This window comes from Salmo salar, unplaced genomic scaffold, assembly GCF_965601325.2.
Source record: "Salmo salar unplaced genomic scaffold, fSalSal1 ptg000206l, whole genome shotgun sequence".
Classification (NCBI taxonomy): domain Eukaryota; kingdom Metazoa; phylum Chordata; class Actinopteri; order Salmoniformes; family Salmonidae; genus Salmo; species Salmo salar.
Genome location: NW_027675329.1, coordinates 1,647,529 through 1,661,746, shown reverse-complemented (window position 1 = coordinate 1,661,746; position 14,218 = coordinate 1,647,529). Strand labels below are relative to the sequence as shown.

The following is a 14,218-nucleotide window of genomic DNA, read 5'->3' as shown; positions in this document are numbered from 1 at the left end:
TAACTAGAAAGTCGGGGCACCACGGAAGAACGTTTATAGAGCCGTTATCTTCCGAATAAACTCTTAAAATACTTAGTAATATTTTACATCGATAGCAGTCAATGTTAACCCTTGTCTTATTTTCAGTCTCATAATGAAAGTTGTAAATTCTTGGTTATCTTCACGAACCCTGGCTAACAAGTTGAATCAGCAATACAAAATTGGGTTTAATTATTTATTTACTAAATACCTAACTAATCACACAGAATTACAAATACACAGAATACAATGATGTCATACAGAAAACATCCCTGGTGGACGGAACCTGTATGAAAGCTGGTTACACAAAGGAAAGGGGGTTGGGCTTGAATGAAAGAGCGGGAAGATTTAGGAACAAAGAAACAGCAGCTATGCTATCGTAAATACATTATCTTATGCATTCTAAATTACCGCCCATTTGGAAAAGGAAAATGCAATAAATATTTACTCTGAGCTGCGCTTCGGTAGATTGGTCGTAGATGCTGGCCGGGTTGGCCAACAGACCTTCCGTACTCGGAAGTACTGGAACCACCTGGTTATCTTTTCGTCAAAGGATTATATAGTGGAGAGGGGGAGGGAGGTGTTTCATCGTTTATAACCCCTGTCTCTTCACAGGGTTGGGCCACTGATCGAGCAGGGCACTTTCCTTATGAAAACCCAAATCTCTCATTCGGAAGCTAAAATTACATTTCATCTCCTAACAAACATTTTCAATATCAAACATTTCAATTGCATAACAATTCCATGTGACTCTGATAACTACTGGGCGTATACTTTCTCAGATACAGTTTATGTCGTCCTGTCATCAGTCATAATGTCTCAGATGACAACCGAACTGACATACATACTCATTACGTTCCCAAGCATATTTCCAACTGGTTTTATTAACAAAATATGTGGTACCTTTCCCCATTTGTTTGATGTTCCAAGACTCTCTATATTTAACACAGGCTATTCAAGTCCTTCAGTAGATTCAGAGAGGGGGAGAAAGGTATTTATGGGGGGGGGGGTCATAAACCTTACCCACAGGCCAACGTCATGACACAACAGTTGGTGCGATTATTCGCAAAAGGAAGAAACACAAAAGAACTGTCAATCTCCCTCGGCCTGGGGCTCCATGCAAGATCTCACCTCGTGAAGTTGCAATGATCATGAGAACGGTGAGGAATCAGCCCAGAACTACACGGGAGGATCTTGTCAGGCTGCTGGGACCATAGTCACCAAGAAAACAATTGGTAACACACTACGCCGTGAAGGACTGAAATCCTGCAGCGCCTGCAAGGTCCCCCTGCTCAAGAAAGCACATATACATACCCGTCTGAAATTTGCCAATGAACATCTGAATGATTCAGAGGACAACTGGTGAAAGTGTTGTGGTCAGATGAGACCAAAATGGAGCTCTTTGGCATCAACTCAACTCGCCCTGTTTGGAGGAGGAGGAATGTTGCCTATGACCCCAAGAACACCATCCCCACCGTCAAACATGGAGGTGGAAACATTATGCTTTGGGGTCTTTTTCTGCTAAGGGGACATGACAACTTCACCGCATCAAAGAGATGATGAATGGGGCCATGTAACGTCAAATCTTGGGTGAGAACCTCCTTCCCTCAGCCAGCCACCTCTGTGATTGCCAACAAGGGTTTTGCCACCAAGTACTAAGTCATGTTTTGCAGAGGGGTCAAATACTTATTTCCCTCATTAAAATGCAAATCAATTCATAACATTTTTGACATGCGTTTTTCTGGATTTTTTTGTTGTTATTCTGCCTCTCACTGTTCAAATAAACCTACCATTAAAATGATAGACTGATCATTTCTTTGTCAGTGGGCAAACATACAAAATCAGCAGGGGATCAAATACTTTTTTCCCCCACTGTATGTCGCCATTACCATTAAAACATAATCAAAACCTATTTATTTTACTTTCTTGCTGCCGGGCGCACCGATTTGTATCAAGAACTGCAACGCTGCTGGGTTGTTAATGCTCAACAGTTTCCCGTGTGTCTCAAAAATGGTCCACCACCCAAAGGACATCCAGCCCACTTGACACAACTGTGGGAATCATAGGAGTCAACATGGGCCAGCATCTCTGTGGAACGTTTTCTACACCTTGAAGAGTCGATGCCTTGACAAGTTGAGGCTAATTGTAGGGCAAAAAGAGGAGGGACACTCAGTATTAGGAGGGTGTTCTTAATGTTTTGTACACTCAGTGTATGTTTTTTGCTTTATGTAATGCCATATATTTTAATGCTTTATGTAATGTATGTAATCTATTGATATATAATTTTGATACATTTTGAAATGTAGTTACATGGTGATTCATTATGTTTTTCAGAATCTCCAACCAAACTCAGTCTCTCCAGAGATCAGTCTCTCCAGTACCCAGTCATCTGTCCATGAAGAGCTACTTCTCTATGGATCAGCCTATGCATTTTAGTAATGGATCAGGGACCTTTGACCCCAGGTAAGTTACCGGTCAGAATTGATGATATTACTATTGAAGAGGAGAACCTTCAAGATCTGAAACCAGATGTATTTTGTGTATCTGAGTATATACTGTAAAGCATCTGCTTATCATTTGTTGTTTATGTCATATATTTTAAGACACTGTGTTTACAAAACATTATGAACACCTGCTCTTTCCATGACGTAGATTGACAAGTTGAATCAAATCAAATTTTATCAGTCACATGCGCCGAATACAGTGAAATGCTTTCCTACAAGCCCTAACCCACAATGCAGTTTAAAAAAGTATGAATGAGAATAAGAGATAAAAGTATAGAGCAGCAGTAAAATAACAATTGCTAGACTATATACAGGGGGTACCGGTACAGAGTCAATGTGCGGGGGCACTGGTTAGTCGAGGTAATATGTACATGTAGGTAGAGTTATTAAAGTGACCATGCATAGATGATGACAGAGAGTAGCAGCGGCGTATAGGGGAGGGGGGGGGCAATGCAAATAGTCTGGGTAGCAATTTGATTAGGTGTTCAGGAGTCTTATGGCTTGGGGGTAGAAGTTGTTTAGAAGCCTCTTGGACCTAGACTTGGCGCTCCGGTACCGTTTGCCGTGCGGTAGCAGAGAGAACAGTCTATGACTTGGGTGGTTGGAGTCTTTGACAATTTTTAGGGCAATTCCTCTGACACCGTCTGGTATAGAGGTCCTGGATGGCAGGAAGCTTGGTCCCAGTGATGTACTGGGCCGTTCGCATTACCCTCTGTAGTGCCTTGCGGTCGGAGGCCGAGCAGTTGCCATACCATGCAGTCATGCCACCAGTCAGGATGCTCTCAATGGTGCAGCTGTAGAACCTTTTGAGGATCTGAAGACCCATGCCAAATCTTTTCAGTATTCTTTGGGGGAATAGGTTTTGTCATGCCCTCTTTACGACTGTCTTGGTGTGCTTGGACCATGTTAGTTTGTTGGTGATGCGGACGCCAAGGAACTTGAAGCTCTCAACCTGCTCCACTACAGCCCCGTCGATAAGAATGGGGGCGTGCTTGGTCCTCTTTTTCCTGTGGTCCACAATCATCTCCTTTGTCTTGATCACGTTGAGGGAGAGGTTGTTGTCCTGGGACCACACGGCCAGGTCTCTGACCTCCCTATAGGCTGTCTCATCGTTGTTGGTGATCAGGCCTACCACTGTTGTGTCATCAGCAAACTTAATGATGGTGTTGGAGTCGTGCCTGGCCGTGCAGCCATGAATGAACAGGGAGTACAGGAGGGGACTGAGCACGCACCCCTAAGGGGCCCCCGTGTTGAGGATCAGCGTGGCGGATGTGTTGTTACCTACCCTTACCAGCTGGGGGCGGCCCGTCAGGAAGTCCAGGATCCAGTTGCAGAGGGAGGTGTTTAGTCCCAGGGTCCTTAGCTTAGTGATGAGCTTTGAGGGCACTATGGTGTTGAACGCTGAGCTGTAGTCAATGAATATCATTCTCACATAGGTGTTCCTTTTGTCCAGGTGGGAAAGGGCAGTGTGGAGTGCAATAGAGATTGCATCATCTGTGGATCTGTTGGGGCTGTATGCAAATTGCAGTGGGTCTTGGGTTTCTGGGATGATGGTGTTAATGTGAGCCATGACCAGCCTTTCAAAGCACTTCATGGCTACAGATGTGAGTGTTACGGGTCGGTAGTCATTTAGGCAGGTTACCTTAGTGTTCTTAGGCACAGGGACTATGGTGGTCTGCTTAAAATATGTTGGTATTAAAGACTCGGACAGGGAAAGGTTGAAAATGTCAGTGAAGACACTTGCCAGTTGGTCAGCGCATGCTCAGAGTACACATCCTGGTAATCCGTCTGGCATTGCGGCCTTGTGAATGTTGACCTGTTTAAAGGTCTTACATTGACTGCTGAGAGCGTGATCACATAGTCGTCCGGAAGAGCTGGTGTAGTTGTATTCGATCTCAGTCCTGTATTGATGCTTTGCCTGTTTGATGGTTCATTGGAGGGCATAGCAGGATTTCTTATAGGCTTCCAGGTTAACTCAGTAACACTTTTAGAATATTGAGGTCATATGAAAACATTGTCCAAAACTCCAAAATATACCGTAACCCTAAAGATATTTATTTATTAAATGCATTTTAAGTTATGTAAACCAAAATGTTTTTCTATGTAGGCATCAGTATTTTGTGTCCCCCATACCCCAACTTCTTATCTTGCCAAATTTTTAAGGAGTTTTGTTTACACACCTCCTTGACAGTTTTGTTTACTCCCGCTCCTTGAAACATGAAAAGCTATGATCCCTTGTTGATGTCACTTGTTGAATCCACATCAATCAGTGCCAGGCGCACAGATTAGTGTTAAGACCTGCAACGCTGCTGGGTTTTTCCACGCTTAACAGTTTCCCATGTGTCTCAAAAATGGTCCACCACCCAAAGGACATCCTGCCCACTTGACACAACTGTGAGAATCATAGGAGTCAACATGGGCCAGCATCTCTGTGGAACGATTTCGACACCTTGAAGAGTCAATGCCTTGACGAGTTGAGGTTAATTTTAGGGCAAAAAGGTGGGGGGGGGGGGCACTCAGTATTAGGAGGGTGTTCTTAATGTTTTGTACACTCAGTGTATGTTTTTTGCTTTATGTAATGCCATATATTTTAATGCTTTATGTAATGTATGTAATCTATCGATATATAATTTGGATATATTTTGAAATGTAGTTACATGGTGATTCATTATGTTTTTCAGAATCTCCAAGCAAACTCAGTCTCTCCAGAGATCAGTCTCTCCAGTACCCAGTCATCTGTCCATGAAGAGCTACTTCTCTATGGATCAGCCTATGCATTTTAGTAATGGATCAGGGACCTTTGACCCCAGGTAAGTTACTGGTCAGAATTGATGATATTACTATTGAAGAGGAGAACCTTCAAGATCTGAAACCTGATGTATTTTGTGTATCTGAGTACATACTGTAATGCATCTGCTTATCATTTGTTGTTTATGTCATATATCTTTTATACAGTGAGTGAACAAAACATTATGAACACCTGCTTTTTCCATTACATAGATTGACAAGGTGAATCCAGGTGAAAGCTATGATCCCTTATTGATGTCACTTGTTAAATCCACTTCAGTCAGTGTAGATGAAGGGGAGGAGACGGGTTAAATAATTAGCATCAAGCCTTTAGGTACGTCACTAGATGTTTGTTGTTGTTGTTGTTGTAATGTGTAATTTCTTGTAACTGAGTTTATTAGAGGAATTACTGCACCCTGCTTTATCTCTGTAGTGGATGGTCTACTCTGCCAGAGGATCAGTATCTCTCTCTCCTTTATCTCTGTAGTGGATGGTCTACTCTGCCAGAGGATCAGTATCTCTCTCTCCTTTATCTCTGTAGTGGATGGTCTACTCTGTCAGAGGATCAGTATCTCTCTCTCCGTTATCTCTGTAGTGTATGGTCTACTCTGTTAGAGGATCAGTATCTCTCTCTCCTTTATCTCTGTAGTGGATGGTCTACTGTGTTAGAGGATCAGTATCTCTCTCTCTCCTTTATCTCTGTAGTGGATGGTCTACTCTGTTGGAGGATCAGTATCTCTCTCTCCTTTATCTCTGTAGTGGATGGTCTACTCTGTTAGAGGATCAGTATCTCTCTCTCCTTTATCTCTGTAGTGGATGGTCTACTCTGTCAGAGGATCAGTATCTCTCTCTCCTTTATCTCTGTAGTGTATGGTCTACTCTGTTAGAGGATCAGTATCTCTCTCTCCTTTATCTCTGTAGTGGATGGTCTACTGTGTTAGAGGATCAGTATCTCTCTCTCTCCTTTATCTCTGTAGTGGATGGTCTACTCTGTTGGAGGATCAGTATCTCTCTCTCCTTTATCTCTGTAGTGGATGGTCTACTCTGTTAGAGGATCAGTATCTCTCTCTCCTTTATCTCTGTAGTGGATGGTCTACTCTGTCAGAGGATCAGTATCTCTCCTTTATCTCTGTAGTGGATGGTCTACTCTGCCAGAGGATCAGTATCTCTCTCTCCTTTATCTCTGTAGTGGATGGTCTACTCTGTATCTCTCTCTCCTTTATCTCTGTAGTGGATGGTCTACTCTGTTAGAGGATCAGTATCACTCTCTCCTTTATCTCTGTAGTGGATGGTCTACTCTGTTAGAGGATCAGTATCTCTCTCTCTCCTTTATCTCTGTAGTGGATGGTCTACTCTGTTAGAGGATCAGTATCTCTCTCTCCTTTATCTCTGTAGTGGATGGTCTACTCTGCCAGAGGATCAGTATCTCTCTCTCCTTTATCTCTGTAGTGGATGGTCTACTCTGTATCTCTCTCTCCTTTATCTCTGTAGTGGATGGTCTACTCTGTTAGAGGATCAGTATCTCTCTCTCCTTTATCTCTGTAGTGGATGGTCTACTCTGTTAGAGGATCTGTATCTCTCTCTCCTTTATCTCTGTAGTGGATGGTCTACTCTGTTAGAGGACCAGTATCTCTCTCTCCTTTATCTCTGTAGTGGATGGTCTACTCTGTTAGAGGATCAGTATCTCTCTCTCCTTTATCTCTATAGTGGATGGTCTACTCTGTTAGAGGATCAGTATCTCTCTCTCCTTTATCTCTGTAGTGGATGGTCTACTCTGTTAGAGGATGAGTATCTCTCTCTCCTTTATCTCTGTAGTGGATGGTCTACTCTGTTAGAGGATCAGTATCTCTCTCTCCTTTATCTCTGTAGTGGATGGTCTACTCTGCCAGAGGATCAGTATCTCTCTCTCCTTTATCTCTGTAGTGGATGGTCTACTCTGTATCTCTCTCTCCTTTATCTCTGTAGTGGATGGTCTACTCTGTTAGAGGATCAGTATCTCTCTCTCCTTTATCTCTGTAGTGGATGGTCTACTCTGTTAGAGGATCAGTATCTCTCTCTCCTTTATCTCTGTAGTGGATGGTCTACTCTGCCAGAGGATCAGTCCAGGTGTGCAGTGTGTCAGCAGGTTCTGAGGGATCCGGTCTCCATCACCTGTGGACACAGGTTCTGCAGACAGTGCATCACCAGATACTGGGAGAAACCTGCTCCTTCAGGAGACTATGACTGCCCTCAGTGTAGAAAGAGATCCAGAACACTTCCTGTACTACAGCACCTGAGGGAATCCAATGATGCAAGAGGCTCTGAAAACAGTAAGAACACTTGCAGACCTGTGCTAAGTCAATACCTCAATATGATTTAAATGTAGTTAACCTCTTACATCTAGACGTTGCGCTAGCGGAACACCTGCTCCAATATCCAATGATAGGCGTGGCGCGAATTACAAATTCCTCAAAAATACAAAAACTTCAATTTTTCAAACATATGACTATTTCACAGCATTTTAAAGACAAGACTCTCCTTTATGTAACCACACTGTCCGATTTCAAAAAGGCTTTACAGCGAAAGCAAAACATTAGATTATGTCAGCAAAGTACCCAGCCAGAAATAATCAGACACCCATTTTTCAAGCTAGCATATGATGTCACAAAAACCCAGAAGACAGCTAAATGCAGCACTAACCTTTGATGATCTTCATCAGATGACACACCTAGGACATTATGTTATACAATGCATGCATGTTTTGTTCAATCAAGTTCATATTTATATCAAAAAACAGCTTTTTACATTAGCATGTGACGTTCAGAACTAGCATACCCCCCGCAAACTTCCGGGGAATTTACTAACAATTTACTAAATTACTCACGATAAACGTTCACAAAAAGCATAACAATTATTTTAAGAATTATAGATACAGAACTCCTCTATGCACTCGATATGTCCGATTTGAAAATAGCTTTTTGGTGAAAGCACATTTTGCAATATTCTAAGTACATAGCCCAGCCATCACGGGCTAGCTATTTAGACACCCGGCAAGTTAAGCCTTCACCAAAATCAGATTTACTATTACAAAAATGTTATGACCTTTGTTGTCTTCGTCAGAATGCACTCCCAGGACTGCTACTTCAATAACAAATGTTGGTTTGGTCCCAAATAATCCGTCGTTATATCCGAATAGCGGCGTTTTGTTCGTGTGTTCCAGAAACTATCCGAAATGGTATATCAGGGTCGTGCGCATGGCGCAATTCGTGACAAAAAAATTCTAAATATTCCATTACCGTACTTCGAAGCATGTCAACCGCTGTTTAAAATCATTTTTTATGCAATTTATCTCGTAAAAACGCGATAATATTCCGACCGGGAATCTCCTTTTCGGCAAACAGAGGAAAAATCACAAAGACGGGGGCAGCCAGGGCACGCGCCTAAGCCCACAGTCCCTTGATCGGCCACTTGAGAAAGGCGATAATGTGTTTCAGCCTGGGGCTGGGATGACGACATTCTGTTTTTTCCCGGGCTCTGAGAGCCTATGGAAGACGTAGGAAGTGTCACGTTAGAGCAGAGATCCTTTGTAAAAGATAGAGATGGCAAAGAAGTTCAAGAAATGGTCAGACAGGCCACTTCCTGTAAAGGAATCTCTCAGGTTTTGACCTGCCATTTGAGTTCTGTTATACTCACAGACACCATTCAAACAGTTTTAGAAACTTTGGAGTGTTTTATATCCAAAGCCAATAATTATATGCATATTCTAGTTACTGGGCAGGAGTAGTAACCAGATTAAATCGGGTATGTTTTTTATCCAGCCGTGAAAATACTGCCCCCTAGCCATAACAGGTTAACTACAATAATATGAGATAATATAAGTTACTGTAGTTGTGCAGGCCCACATTTCATCCTGTCAATGAATATGTCTGATACACATCCTTTTACTCCTCCCTTGTAGTGGATGACAGCGTGCAGAGAGCTATAGTAAACCATAAAGCCAGTCTGAAAAGGAGGTATGAATGTGTGATAGAAGGCATGGAAACAGCAGGGAACCAAACTCCCCTCAACAGGATTTACACAGAGCTCTACATCACAGAAGGAGAGAGTGAAGGTGTTAACAATGAACATGAGGTGTGGCAGCTAGAGACAGCATCCAGGACACCAACCTCACATGACACAGCAATCCACTGCAATGACATCTTTAAACCCTTACCTGGCCAAGAGAGAAGCATCAGAACTGTGCTGACGAAGGGCATCGCTGGAATCGGGAAAACTGTCTCTGTGCAGAAGTTCATCCTAGACTGGGCTGAAGGGAAGGCAAACCAAGATGTGGAGATCATATTTGTGCTTCCTTTCCGGGAGCTGAACTTGATCAAAGATCTCCAGTACAGTCTTCTCAGACTTTTAAATGACTTCCACACAGAACTAGACATAGGCAATGCAAAGAAACTCACTGCCTGTAAAGCTATGTTCATCTTTGATGGTTTGGATGAAAGCAGACTTCCATTGGATTTCCAGCACAATGAAAAGGTGTCTGATGTCACCCAGACATCATCTGTTGATGTTCTGCTGACAAACCTCATCAAGGGGAATCTGCTTCCCTCTGCTCTCCTATGGATAACCTCCCGACCTGCAGCAGCCAATCAGATCCCCCCTAAGTGTATTGACCAGGTGACAGAGGTACGAGGGTTCAATGACCCACAGAAGGAGGAGTACTTCAGGAAGAGATTCAGTGATGAGGGCCTGGCCAGCAGAATCATCTCACACATAAAGACATCAAGGAGCCTCCACATCATGTGCCACATGCCGGTGTTCTGTTGGATTTCTGCAATAGTCCTTGAACACATGTTGAGTACAGACAAGAGGAGAGAGATGCCCACGACTCTGACTGAGATGTCCATACACTTCCTGCTCATTCAGACCAGCCTGAAGAACCAGAAATATCATGGAAGAGATGAGATGGATCAAGAGGAGCTCATGGAGTCAGATAAGGAAATTCTTCTGAAGCTGGGGAAGCTGGCGTTTGACAATTTGGAGAAGGGTAATCTCATGTTCTATGAAGAAGACCTGAAAGAGTGTGGCCTTGATGTCAAAGAAGCCTCAGTGTACTCAGGAGTGTGCACACAAATCTTTAAAGAAGAGTCTGTGTTATTTCAGAGAGTGGTATACTGCTTTGTTCATCTGAGCATTCAGGAGTTTCTCTCAGCTGTCTACATGTACCATTGTTACACTGCCAGGAACATGGATGCACTGAAGCCCTTCCTCAAAAGAAAGTCTAGAGGTGTGTCTGAAGAGCTAACCTTGCATGAGCTGCTGAAGTGTACCGTGGATAAAGCCTTGGAGAGTAAGAATGGACACCTGGACCTTTTTGTCCGCTTCCTTCATGGCATGTCACTGGAGTCCAATCAGAAACTCCTACGAGGTCTGGTGACACAGACAGAAAGCAGTCCGGAGAGCGTCCAGAAAATAATCCGATCCCTTAAGGTGATGCAGAGGAAGAACATGTCCCCAGAGAGGTGCATCAATCTCTTCCACTGTCTGATAGAGATGAAAGACCATTCAGTACAGAATGTAATCGAAGTGTACTTGAGGTCAGAAAAGAGATCCAAAAACCTCACACATGCTCAGTGTTCAGCACTGGCCTACATGCTGCAGATATCAGAGGAGGTTCTGGATGTGTTTGACCTGAAGGAATACAAGACATCAGAGGAGGGTCGTAGGAGACTGCTCCCAGCTGTGAGAGGCTGCAGGAAAGCTCTGTAAGTATCACTGTAAATATCGCACACCAAAATAAATTGCAGTTATAGCAGTATTTTCATTGGCTGACTGGCTCTGTAAGTACTCATGTGACTATCCCTCAGACCAAACTTTACTGAATGTAGGAACAACAGTATTTTCATTGGCTGACTAAACTTTCTATCAGCTGAAAACTCTTAAACTACAATACAAACTGATCAGTAAAGTTGTAGCATTGAGCCATGAATGCACAGCCTGTACATTATTCGTGCACCATAACGGTGTAAGCTAGGAAAGCTGAGAATAACTTTTTAATACAACCTGTCTGTCATTGTATTTCTTCTGTGTTGGCAGACTCACTGGATGTAAACTCACAGACACATCCTGTGAAGTGTTGGCCTCAGTTCTCAGTTCAAACCCCTCACACCTGAGAGAGCTGGATCTGAGTAACAATGACCTGAAGGATTCAGGAGTGAAGCTGCTCTCTGCTGGACTGGGGAATCCCCACTGTAAACTGGAGACTCTGAGGTCAGTATTATATATAGTGTGGACTGTATACTCAATACAATCTAAATCTGATACCTCACTGTCTGTCTTTTGACTGATACTGCTTTTTAAACTGGTCTGGTCAGTCAACCCAAACATTTGTACAATACATGTTTCTCTCTACAAGCAATACTTCCATAATTTGTAATTTCTTATAATGATACATTCATTCATTTATGAATATATATTGCAGGTTTCAGGACACTGATTTATCTGAACATGTTGAACAAATATATATTTTCACCACCAAAGAATAGCAGTGTGATTTTAATATGATTTGACTCTTTGCAGGCTGTCAGGCTGTCTAGTCACAGAGGAAGGCTGTGCTTCTCTGGCCTCAGCTCTGAGGTCAAACCCCTCACACCTGAGAGAGCTGGACCTGAGCTACAATCACCCAGGAGACTCAGGAGTCAGACTGCTCTCTGCTGGACTGGAGGATCCACACTGCAGACTGGAGAAACTCAAGTATGTAGAGGGTTTATGTCAATGTTCATATCAGACATGTTTGACTTAAGATGAAGAAGATATGAATATATATGTTGTTTGAGAGAATAAACCAAATGCATCTGCCATTGTCCTTCTACACTACTCGTTAAATTAACAGTGTGTATGTGAAGTCATGATGATCTCTTTGTCAGGCTGTCAGGCTGTGGAGTCACAGAGGAAGGCTGTGCTTCTCTGGTCTCAGCTCTGAGGTCAAACCCCTCACACCTGAGAGAGCTGGACCTGAGTAACAATGACCTGAAGGATTCAGGAGTGAAGCTGCTCTCTGCTGGACTGGAGGATCCACACTGCAGACTGGAGACTCTGAGGTCAGTATTCCTGTAGTTGGTCAACAAGTGATAGCTGTTCACCAGATCCACATGTGTTTACCAGGCACACATAGTCCACACCATATGTGTTTGGACAGTGAAGCTTACAGTTTTAAATATGGTGCTATGCTCCAGCATTTTTTATTTGAGATAGAATGTTTCATATTAGGTGACAGTACAGAATGTCACCTTTTATTTGAGGGTATTTTCATACATAGCTGTGTTACTGATAAGAAAGGAAAGCACTTTCTGTACGTAGTTCTCCCATTTGAAAAAGGTTTAAATATTCGGACAAATTCACTTATATTGTATTAAAGTAGTCATAAGTTTAGTATTTTGTACCATGTTCCATGCCTGCAGTGATTACATCAAGCTTGTGATTCTACTAACTTGTTGAATTCATTTTTCAGTTTGTTTTGGTTGTGTTTTGGATGTTTTTCCTAATAGAAACTGAATGGTGAATAATGTCCTGTCATTTTGGAGTCACTTCATTTGTATTGTCAGTAAGAATAGAAGATGTTTCTGAACACTTCTACATTCATGTGGATGCTACCATGATTATGAATAATCATGAATGAATTCTTAATGATGATGAATGAGAAAGTTACAGAGGCACAAAGATCAGACCCCCTCTGTTATTGGTATTATTCTGTATACTTCTGGCACTTCTTTGGACACTGTGTTAACTAACCTCCAGACGAGCTTCAATGCAAGTAAAACTAAATGCATGCTCTTCAACCGATCGCTGCCTGCACCTGCCCGCATGTCCAGTATCACTACTCTGGACGGTTCTGACTTAGAATATGTGGACAACTACAAATACCTAGGTGTCTGGTTAGACTGTAAACTGTCCTTCCAGACTCACTATAAGCATCTCCAATCCAAAGTTAAATCTAGTATTGGCTTCCTATTTCGCAACATAGCATCCTTCACTCATGCTGCCAAACATACCCTTATAAAACTGACCATCCTACCGATCCTCGACTTCGGCGATGTCATTTACAAAATAGCCTCCAACACCCTACTCAATAAATTGGATGCAGTCTATCACAGTGCCATCCGTTTTGTCACCAAAGCCCCATATACAGTGGGTGAAAAAAGTATTTGATCCCCTGCTGATTTTGTACATTTGCCCACTGACAAAGAAAGGATCAGTCTATAATTTTAATGGTAGGTTTATTTGAACAGTGAGAGACAGAATAACAACAAAACATCCAGAAAAACTCATGTCAGAAATGTTATAAATTGATTTGCATTTTAATGAGGGAAATAAGTATTTGACCCCCTCTCAATCAGAAAGATTTCTGGCTCCCAGGTGTCTTTTATACAGGTAACGAGCTGAGATTAGGAGCACACTCTTAAAGGGAGTGCTCCTAACCGCAACTTGTTACCTGTAAAAAAGATACCTGTCCACAGAAGCAATCAATCAATCAGATTCCAAACTCTCCACCATGGCCAAGACCAAAGAGCTCTCCAAGGATGTCAGGGACAAGATTGAAGACCTACACAAGGCTGGAATGGGCAACAAGACCATCGCCAAGCAGCTTGGTGCGATTATTCGCAAATGGAAGAAACACAAAAGAAGTGTCAATATCCCTCGGCCTGGGGCTCCATGCAAGATCTAACCTCGTGAAGTTGCAATGATCATGAGAACAGTGAGGAATCAGCCCAGAACTACACGGGAGGATCTTGTCAATGATCTCAAGGCAGCTGGGACCATAGTCACCAAGAAAACAATTGGTAACACACTACGCCGTGAAGGACTGAAATCCTGCAGCGACCGCAAGGTCCCCCTGCTCAAGAATACATATACATGCCTGTCTGAAGTTTGCCAAT

General features: G+C 42.7%; 1 protein-coding gene across 1 annotated transcript in view; it reads left to right on the top strand.

Annotated features, from left to right (window-relative positions):
• Positions 1 to 14,218, top strand: part of LOC123732602 (NLR family CARD domain-containing protein 3-like) — a 49,384-nt gene that overhangs the window by 13,861 nt on the left and 21,305 nt on the right. The window contains exons 4-9 of the mRNA XM_082971179.1: positions 2,353 to 2,481; positions 5,204 to 5,332; positions 7,383 to 7,618; positions 9,247 to 11,047; positions 11,379 to 11,552; positions 11,862 to 12,035. Coding sequence (XP_082827305.1) covers positions 2,353 to 2,481; positions 5,204 to 5,332; positions 7,383 to 7,618; positions 9,247 to 11,047; positions 11,379 to 11,552; positions 11,862 to 12,035 — 2,643 coding nt within the window. The remainder of the gene's footprint in view (positions 1 to 2,352; positions 2,482 to 5,203; positions 5,333 to 7,382; positions 7,619 to 9,246; positions 11,048 to 11,378; positions 11,553 to 11,861; positions 12,036 to 14,218) is intronic.